The 10,295-nt window shown below is 44.1% G+C and overlaps 1 protein-coding gene across 4 annotated transcripts; it reads right to left on the reverse strand.

The window, feature by feature from the left end:
* Window positions 1–1,486: 1,486 nt before the first annotated feature.
* Window positions 1,487–10,072, reverse strand: EIF5 (eukaryotic translation initiation factor 5). Of its 4 annotated transcripts, none has more exons than XM_082237542.1 (12): window positions 9,920–10,072; window positions 9,265–9,482; window positions 6,986–7,265; window positions 6,770–6,851; window positions 6,031–6,203; window positions 4,929–5,040; window positions 4,057–4,199; window positions 3,737–3,892; window positions 3,421–3,582; window positions 2,778–2,942; window positions 2,085–2,222; window positions 1,487–1,879 (listed from the first exon to the last, which is right to left on the reverse strand). In XM_082237542.1, the coding sequence occupies exons 3-12, from the start codon at window positions 7,055–7,057 to the stop codon at window positions 1,787–1,789; spliced, it is 1,296 nt and encodes a 431-aa protein (XP_082093668.1). In that variant the 5' UTR covers window positions 7,058–7,265; window positions 9,265–9,482; window positions 9,920–10,072; the 3' UTR covers window positions 1,487–1,786. The 4 variants fall into 4 exon arrangements, with proteins under 4 accessions (XP_082093668.1, XP_082093667.1, XP_082093666.1 ...); XM_082237541.1 differs by having other exon boundaries at window positions 9,265–9,655; window positions 9,920–10,066; XM_082237540.1 differs by lacking the exon at window positions 9,920–10,072 and having other exon boundaries at window positions 9,265–9,699.
* Window positions 10,073–10,295: the final 223 nt, after the last annotated feature.

Raw genomic sequence — 10,295 nt, forward strand, 5'->3', positions numbered from 1 at the left:
AACATTAAAAGCTTCCCTCCATAAAGAAAAGTGAGAGGCATCTAAAAGAAACTGGTGTGGTTCCACAAGCAGCTTACAAATGAGCAGAGATTTAAAGGCATTATAAGAAATGGAAGAATTGAGAGATCGCGAAGGGTATACACGAGTAGCCACGGTTCAGGGAGGTCAGACGGGCCAACACTCAGAATGAGCTCAGGCTTGCAAGAGGCTAAAAATAATTTTCAAAAGCTTGTTTCTAAACATCAGTAAGAACTTTCTGATGGCAAGAGCTCATACTCCCTTAAGAGATGGTGGACTCTCCTATTTTTAAGCAGGTTGGCTGGCCATCTGTCATGGATGCTTTAGTTGAGATTCCTTGCATTGCAGAAGGTTGGACTAGATGATCCTCAGGTACCTTCCAACTGGACAATTCTACGATTGCTCTTTGGCCAATTTGTTAAATGAAGTGTTTCCTCAAAACTTTTGAGCAAATATATAATTGCAAGAACGTTTAGTAAAGGAGTTGCTGGATCTCCAAATGTTTTTTAACAGTGCAATGCTAAATAAATCTACTGACATTAGTTTCAGCTTTCATAAGACATATTCTGATGTATGTGAACCTGATACTTGTAGTACATAAAATGTGTTCCTTAGTGGACATATTGTAGTGACCTATTTGGGTTTAAAATAGCACCTGTACAACAATGAAGGGAACTGAATACTATCATCCACCCCACTACAAATGGAGACAACCAAAACTTCAAGGTAAAGTGTTGTTTTATGGACATGTGCAGACTTGTTTAAAGAACAAGGAATTTCCCCAGAAGCCAGTTTTAATCCCGCATGTTTGGAAGAGGTCTGGCACTCAAATTTGCACTCCCCAAGAGGGCAAAATACTATCCTTAGGAGTGCAGCAGCTGCAAAGTAGTTTATGCTTTCCATTCGTATTTTTCAAGAAACTCATGTTCTTCTCATTTAAAAAAGCGCCCTTGATTTGTGTCGCTAACATAGAATGAGTCCTTATTCAGTTAACATTGAAATGTTTTGGGGGGAAATAATTTCAAAAAGGGACCTATTCCCATTCTTAAAGACCTAATCTGAGAAATCAATAGCTACTTACAGGCTACATGACAGACATTTCAAGAGATCTATATTTTTTCTACATGTCAGTTGTGATCCTTTTTATCTTCAATCCATTTTTACATAATGTTCCAAGAGTCTGGAAGTATTCATTTTGAATGGGCCCAATAACTGAAATTAGGATGACATGAGGAAGGCTGCTGAAGTGTCAGGATGGTGGTGAAAATTTTGTTCCACCAACAGTAGTTCTCCTCCTCCACAGCAGGTTTGGCAGCAAATGTAAGTAACGAGTTGTACAGGTAGACCAAACCTCATCCAATGATACAAGCAAGATCAAGCCCACCCCAGTGAGTCCCATTCTAGATGTGTTTCTTTGCCACATTAACCCAATGTTGTCCGTGAAGAACTACCAGGAATGTGTCATAACTGAAGATTCCAAAACCAAATCCTTTATTTTTCACAACTGTATAAATGTGCTCCAAGTATTTATGTCCAAGACAAAGTTTAAAAGAAACATGCTGTACAGCAAACTTTGATCAGTTTGCTGGTGTATTAACTCCTCTCATCTGTTAAACTTAGTTACAATACCAGTCATGGTAAGATACATTTTGAGTTCAAGAAGTGTAGCACGATGTTTAGCTATTACAGCTTGTGCACACATGTTGCACTTCCGGTAAGAGATGCAGAGAGATATGCACTGTAACACTGGAAACTAGATTGATTCACTTTAAATAGCATCAATATCAATGTCCTCTTCCTTGTTGTTTGCAGGCTTCACAGTTTCAACCTTAGGTACACTGGCCGTCTTGGAGTACACCACCTGCACAAAGAAGTAGGTTTCATTAGTGCAATGAAGTCAACAAGCTTGAGGTATTCTAAATGTAGATGGCTACTACAGTAAATATACCTGCATGGGAGTACAAAATCCTGTTTCAAATCAAAGACTTAGTTGCCATTAGGTTATTGCTACAGATATTTTAAAAGATAGATTTAACCAACTTTTCAAAGCTGAGTTTAACACATACTTCAATATTTTCATCTTCATCCTCTTCCTCCTCATTGCCAGATGACTCCTCTTCAGCTTCTTTCAGCCATTTAATGAAGGGTTCTGCTTTGACACGAATTTCTTTGGCAAGCTCTTTAGAGACATATTTCTTCGAGGCCTACAAGAGAAGACTGATGTCAATTCTATGCACTGCATTGTTTCCTTACCTCAACATTTAATGAACAACTTGGGACTTAATGTATTTAAAAGTTCATATGGGATCCAAAGTAGGAGCTTCACCAGTTCCTTAAAAAAACAGGGGGAAGAATACAAAAAATGTGCTAGGGAGCCAAACAGATGAAAGGAGAATATCTATGAATACAGTAGGCCTCATGTTGCTGAGGTTTGCTTCTCCCCATATTATGGAGGGCAGTTGGGCTGGAAATGTGACAGAGGAGCGTGGGTCAGTCAGTGCATACAATTCTACATGAATGAGAAATTAATGTTTGAATTATTACCCCCAAACTTTGCAAGGGAGGATCCTATGCACCAATATACAAGTTTTCTCATCCCCCTTCCCAGGCTACCATCTTCCCTCCCTCTGTACTCTTTTGAAGAGCAAAATCCTGCTGCATAATCACACAATTCATAAAAGGCCACTACTGCCATTCAAACAGGTGTATATTTACAAGTTTGATTATTTGTGAGATTTATCTTGCTATATAATACAGACCTTTTCCGCCCAGCTCAGAATGACCTCCTCTTCCAGAAGATCCGCATCATACATTTCCTTCAGGATATGCGGAATTTTAGAAATCAGCTGAGACTGATGCATGGCTACCACACACTCCAGGCCATGAAGAAGGTATCTTTGAGCCTTCTTGTTGTTGTGGCAGAACTGTGAAATGAATTGGGATGGATTAGGGAACAGAAATCCATTTGCATACACGAGCCTTATTAGCCACTTTCCAGACTGCAATACGCAACTCGGGGTTTACCCAAACCAATCAGCAAGCTGTAGCAAGAGAACACTTGAATTTTACTTTGGGGCTGGAAGGATGCTTTGCCTTCTCCGCATCCAGTGATGAAAATCAGTGGGCTGCCTGCAGAGGCATGGAATACTCCATCCACTTTGAACCACCCACAGTATTTCCATACCAGACACACAGGCCATTGGCCAATCACCCAGCATAGAAACCACGAGACGGCTAACGAGGGAAGGTATGTGTAACTAACTTTTTGGAGTTTTGCAAATAAATCAATTGTTGAAACAGAATACAGCTTGCAGCTTGATGGTATGTCACTCTAATTTTGAGTTCTAAATGCTGTTGTTTCACCATGTTTTAGGTGTATGATAAATCACTGGTAGAACTTACACGCAAGAAATGTCGCCTGTACTTCTTTATCTGCTCTCTGATCTTTTCATCAAAGAGGACTTCAGTCAATACCAGGGGTCCCATAGCTTTGACATCCAGTCTTTCTGCTTCAGCCACTATATCTTTATCAGATGTTTCTATGACACCTTCTTCCTTCTTTTTCTGAAAATATAAAAAACATGCTACTATACTTGCAACCATGCTGTCTATACCTGAATTCCTTAATAGTTAGTTCACTTAATGAATGAGCCAGCTACTCTAGTTAAAAGGTTATGTCATTTCAGCACAACAGGAGCACACTAATATCCTTTTTTACCTTAACAAAGTCAAATAGTATATTAACTCTTTCTTCAATAGTCCTTTCTAGGTCATCAGTCAGGGTGAGAACTTTTGCATGATCACTGATTTCATCCATTCTGCGCCTCTGGGCTTCTTCGGTTGTGTCTTCACCCCAGTCATCATCATCACCATCCTGAAAAGTCAAAGTGTTTAATGCAACAAGTGAGAACATAAATGTAACACAAAGAACCACTTTGACACACTTACACACACCTCTCATATATAGGTAAGCAATGACCTGGAATATGTTCTGATCAAGACATTTCTCTCTCATTCAATTTGAGCATGTGTACTTACCACATGTGGAGGACTAAGCTCTTCTGGTGCTGCTGACTGTGGGGATGGTGTCTCAGTATTAGACACAGAACCATTCTCTTTATCCTTGCCTTTTCTATTCTTCTTTTCTTTCTCTTTCTTGCCTGTACCAGTCTCACTGCTCTCTGCAAACATTAACAAGTCTTCATTCAATAGCTGCTTTCAAACAGTTTCATCTGACGTTTCAGTCACAGCTGTCCCAACACCTCTAAATATAGCTTATGAAATTTTACTTCACTGTTTTCAGGTGAGCATAATCTTAGTTTCATCTGAACCAGGGGCTGACAAGACTGCTTAATATGTCTTTTGGGGCAATAGCTTTTTCTCAAGCCAACACTGTGAGGCTGCCTTTTAGAAAAGACACATGGAAAACACCTGACTCTGAGTCAGACACCAAAAGAAATACCAAAAAAATCACCTCTAAGTTAACATTCAGAGTGCTACTAATTGTGTGTGTTACAGAACTAAACTCTTCTAGATCCAGCATAACCCGAAGTGTTGACAATGGTTGACCAGCTACTTGCAGTTACAGAAAAAGTACTCTGTGTGACAATATAGAAAACTAGAAGGCAGTGCTCTCATCTCATGTAGACCAGGATGTACAGAATTTGCTCATGGAGAATAACAGCAATGGCTAGGATGTCAAGAGTCTATATAACAGATGGCCTCACCTACAGAGGCCACTGGAATAGGTCAGACTATGCTTACTATAGCAAGCTTAAATTGAAGCAGACAACTAGTTATCTGCCACAGAGTGTTGCTTGCATAAAATAGTTTCAAAGAATGGTAGCCTGCCAGCCTATTTTATGATCTGTCCTTTGGTGCACCAAAACCAGAGGAATTCATTCACTTACCAGGTGGGTTTTTGAGGATGAATGTGCAGAGTTTATGGTTTGTGTCAAGCATGCCTCGATAGCCACAGGCTTTGCAAGAGTTACCAATGGTTTGTTTCTTAGGATTGACATGCTGTCAAAAAAAAGTAGTAGTTTTAATGCCTGCCATTTTCCCAATTACCTTGGCACTAAATGCAAAGTAAGAATTTTTCATTGCTACTCTAAAAGCCTGGAGGGGAAGGAAAACTCAACGTTCAAAGGTCTTATTACCTTGCAAAAGAGCCCCTTCTCCCTCTTGTGTGGTAACCCCAGCAAGTTCTTGAGGTTCAGGAAACAGGAAGTTTCCGAGACCTTGAAATGGTGACACACCAGAAGAAGCTCCTTTGCACAGTAGTCAATGGGGAGATACAGTTTTGGGAGTGCTGGCACTCCCCTGCCCCCCAAGAAGGAGGCATCTCAGCAGAACTTCAAGTTGGGGAAGGCAATGCAGTTTTAGGTTCAGTTCAAGGTGCTGCATTTCACTTTTCAAGCACCCAATGTTCCAGGACAAGACATGCATGAGGCACGCAAACACGCCCCCCAAACCCCTACTCCATTTGGACTGGCCCCTTGTACAGCAAGCTAAAACCAATTGTTCTATGCAAAGGAATTCAGTTAACTTATAATTTGCTAGGTTTGTGTGATTTCTATTCTCAAGGAGGAAAAATCTGACAAAATTTAACTAGCATACTCAAAATTCAGAACTGACAGTACAATCCCAATACATGTCTATTCAAAAGGCCCAGTGAGTTCAGCAAGACTTCTATATATGCAACTATAGGATTGCAATGTCATGTATTCAATGAATTCACATTACTGTGTCCCCTGGTACAAATGCTGAAGCATAAGCTATGCAAGGAAAGGAAACCTCCAGTGAAAGCTCAGCTGTATATTTACTTCATTTCTTATTTTTAATTAAATAACTTATTGGCACTGCAGATAGGATTTACAGGCAGCCTCTTATCCTGGCACTGACTAGACAAATGTGTGGCATTCCAGCATTAGCAACTTTCAGACAATGCATTGCAAACGATATTGTCAGTCTTTAAAAGACACCTGTGAACATTCTAAAAGTAGTACCTACCAGATCAGTTTCGGGATTCTCACACTCAGGACAGAGAACAAATTTTTTAATGAACCCATCCAACATGTCTTGTAGCTTATTCGCCTCATGAGATCCATTGACAATGTAACGGTCATTCTTAACATCAAACTGGGTCTGCGCTCCCAGCTCACAACCAAAAAATTTGGTGGGATCTAATAAAAGAAAAAAAGTTATTACGGCTCTGCAACGGCTTTTCTTCCACCCCAATTTATGTTTAAAACATTAGCAGGCTCTTGCTACATTAATAACAGTAAGAAAAGAAGTTGGAACTCTTTTTTAACCACAGCATGTTTCACTATCAATCTGAAGACCAGTGTCAAAATTCCCTCCCCACAACAGCATCATTTAGGAGCGCTGCTTATAACCAGCTCAGTACTGCTATTTGTTAAATATAAGGCAGCACGAAACTTAACATTGTGTCATCTTAAAAGTACTGTTCATCATGTCACGGTACATTGTTTCCTTACATTTGCCTTCTCGCCTTAGGGGCTTCTACTGACTTCATGAGACAAAAAGACAAGGTTATGTATGTTGGCTGATGCATGGCAATTACTAGTACACTTGGAATGTACAAATTTGACACAGGAGCAATCTGAGCAAGGCCTGATTTTTCTGTGCAAGTCAAATTTGTGCAGTGTTAGAACAAAGGACATATGCAAGTTTTTAGTGTCTTGTACAAGAAGGGATGGCAGAGTAAAATGTCTATGCACCAACTTACACGTAGGAGGCCGATTAAGCGCCTTTGCAACGTCAACCATGTTGACTATAACTGTCTTTATCCCATTTCCTTTGCCCTCAACCTAGGAAGAGAATATTTGTTAAACATACTTATTCAACCCAGTTCAATTCAAGCAATAAGTCTTTTGTTTCAGGAGTTTTAAATAAGGTAAAATTCAAGCTAGGCCTTAAGAAATTTAAATATTGCAGCAACTACCTTGGCAATCAGACGGGGCATTTTGTAGCGATAGAACTGATCTGAAACACTGCGGTTGACATTGACAGACATTTTGGCTTATTAGTAGCTTTATCAATAAGATGGAGAGATCTTTGATTGCAACTTTTTGGTATCTTCTGTCTGGAGAAGACGTGATGACATAAACGACTGCAAGAGTTCTCGGTCTCTGACATGAAAAATTTTTCGCCACCGAGGCTGTGAGGTTCTTGCTTGTATGCTATATTTCCCCAATACAGGTACCAATGGCTGCGCAACAGCTCTGCAAATTAAAAAAGCAAGATTTAGTTTCTGTAGCACTTTGGATAACATTCATGCAAGACTCAGTCAATGCCAATAGATAGTGCTTGAAAACCATTTTAGGGGCTAGGTCAACTTTAGCAAAATGTCATTTGTTAACTTTTTCCATTTGCCACCCAAGACAGAATTAAAAGTATGTGTGAGCAAGGCTACATTGTTGTTGTTTTTTCTTAAAACACAGCATTGCCAAGTCTAAATAGTCCACTGAACCTTTTGTATCTTTAAACGATCATATGCGAAGAACAACTTTTTATAATATTAAACACTATCTAAGTTTTATATATATAAATCCTCTATTTGGTTGTTAAGCTGCTTGACAAAAATGGGCAGATAGAATATTAAAACTAAACAACTGTAAAAGTAACACGAATGAATTATGCCTGCTTGTGCCAAGAACAGTGAACTTGGTACAATTATAAGCTTTTTATGTTGCACGTTGACTCTTACGTTTACTTTGAAACAGTAATAACTTGTCACATGCCATTGCATAGTCACTCTGCACCTATTTAGCAGGTGGATATTTTCATTAAACCTTTACCAACTGAGCTATCCAGTTAATGTTAACGTTGAACCTGCACTTGCTCTCAGTGGGAGTTCATATGAAAGGCACCTCCTACATATTTTAAGTCTCTTGTATCCTCAAGGGTATACTGTGCTAGTAAGCGAATGTTGGAGTGGGGCCATACCTACTTAATCAGCACCACTAAAATTTATCTGAACCACCTCATTACACAAGTCCCCTGCCATAAAGAACAATTGCCTGTGCTTATTTAAGCGAATCAAAGCTGTTTACGCCAAAACCACCAGTAACACAGCAGATACGGTTTCAAGCATGGAACTTTGCTCTCCCACCCTTTCCACCACATGACCTAAACACGTGCCTGCAGAAGCATGAACCCCCCCAAAAAAAATCCGAAGTAAAAAAAAGAAACAAAAATACGAGGGTGGGGGAGCAAAACCCTTATACTAAATACTTTGGAACCTGGAGGAAATAGAAAACGTGATGCTTTTACCTGCTGGGGAGAAAAGCCATTCACACGCCACGAGGCCTTCGCGTATAAAGAGCACTTCCGCTCCCTCCCTCCCTTTGGCTTAATAAAAAAACAAAAACCAAAAGCCCAAAAAACCCCACCTCCCCTTCACCCAGGCGTCGGAATGACTCAGAAATGCAGCAATTAAGCACTGAGTCAGCCTTAAATACGAGGGGAGGCAGCGTGCCGCGCAGGCGCTTCTCCTCCTTTCCCCTCCCTCCGATCTCCTCTCCCCCGCCCCGCGTCGCTCTCTGAACCCGGGAAAAAGAGAGGCATCGGGAGAGAAAGAGACAGACCGACCGACAGAGAGAAAGAAAGGAGCCCTCGCCCTCCGCCACCCTCCCGGCGCTGCGGGTTTAGGAACTGCGCCACAGAGCGCGCACTCTCCCCAACCACCGCGTCTCCCTCGCCGCCCCTCCCTCCGCCCAGCATCACGAGGGAGGGAGGCGCGGTAGACCTGGCAGCCGCCATCTTGTGGAGCAACCCGCGACCGTGGGGGGGGGGGAGAAGAGAAGAACCCTGGATAAAAAAGCGCAGCGGCGACCACCGTCTTTATTATACACTCCTTCGCCCTCATCTTACCGCCCCACTATCCTACCGCGGAATCGCTCTCAGACCCCCCCCCCAGAGAACGAGAAGAGGGGCTTATTGTTATCATAGCGACGCATTTAAGTGAAAAACCCTTACGAAAAGGGGCCCCAGAGGCCTCTGCCCCATGGCCGCCGCCCTCGCTGTCGTCGTCCCCCCCCCCCCGCGCCAACCCAACTCCTTTCCCCACCTCCAGTTCCTTTCCCTCTTGAGGCCCCGCTTCGCCTTTCCACAAAACCACCCCGACCCGGATTTCCCAACCGCCGCGTCCCCTCAGGAGAGGGAGCCCCTTCAAGCCCCCCCACGCTTGTTCAAACGGCCGCCGCCTCCCTCGCGACTCACCGTTTTCGTCCAATACAGACATAAACCCAACGCTGCTCGCCCGGGGCTGTGACGAAGGCCGAATCGGTGTTGAGGAGAAACGATGAGCGACGTCGGGGGGTTGAGGGGGGGAAGAGAGAGGTGTAGCCACCGAGCACCCGGACGCTGGAAGGGGGCGGTGTGGTGTTTCTTCTTCTTCGCCTTCCTCTCCTCCTCCTGCTCCCCTTCCTCCTGCAGTCCTTTCAAATTAGACGTATATTACTTAAATATAGATATCTAGATAGCCGCTCTCTTCTTGTGTCCGGTGGTCGAGGGCGGAGGAGGCCGGCGCCGCAACCGCCAGGAAGAGGGGAGGGGGGGTCCGAGCGTCCTGAGGCGGGCGGGATCAGCGGGAGCGGCCGTGCCGGTTGCTCTGCCGGGAGGGAAATACAGTCAGCTGAGGCAGCATTGTTAGATGGGGTTGGCGGCGGGGGCGCGCGCGCGCGGGTGGCGCGCGAAGCCGCGGAGGGAGGGGGGCGGAGGAACGGCGCGCGCGCACCTCAAGGCTCGGCAAAACCTGCCGTAGAGGCAACCGAGGCGCTTTTTTCTTTAAACTGGGAGCTCGCGCGCGATCGTAGGGCGGTGGGGGGGGTGAGGAGGGGTAGGGGGCAGGCCATAATGGCCGCCGAGCACTTACCTCTAGAATGTTCTCGCTCCGACTGAACAACGCCGTCGCCAAGGCTGAGATCAATCAGCCGCCGGCGAGGACGCGCCCACCCCGCCGCGGTATTGGCTGCGCGCTTTGACTTCGGCCCGTCTCATTGGTTCCGGGCTCCTGTCTGTCATGGCGCTTGGTGACCTCCCCCTCCTCACGTCTCTTCCCTCTCTCTCTCTCAACATTCCCCCCCCCCCCACGCGCCACCTCCCCGGCCGGCCGCTACGATCGAAGAACTACCAGCGCCCGAAAGGACATCGCGTTTACAAGACGGGACCAGAGTCTCGCGAGAGTTCAAGCTGAGGGGGAAGAATGAGTCTGTGCCTGGCACATGGGGGGGGGAGGGGAGGGAGCGCGG

Source organism: Podarcis vaucheri (assembly GCF_965113315.1).
Source record: "Podarcis vaucheri genome assembly, chromosome: 1".
In the NCBI taxonomy this organism is placed as follows: Eukaryota; Metazoa; Chordata; class Lepidosauria; order Squamata; family Lacertidae; genus Podarcis; species Podarcis vaucheri.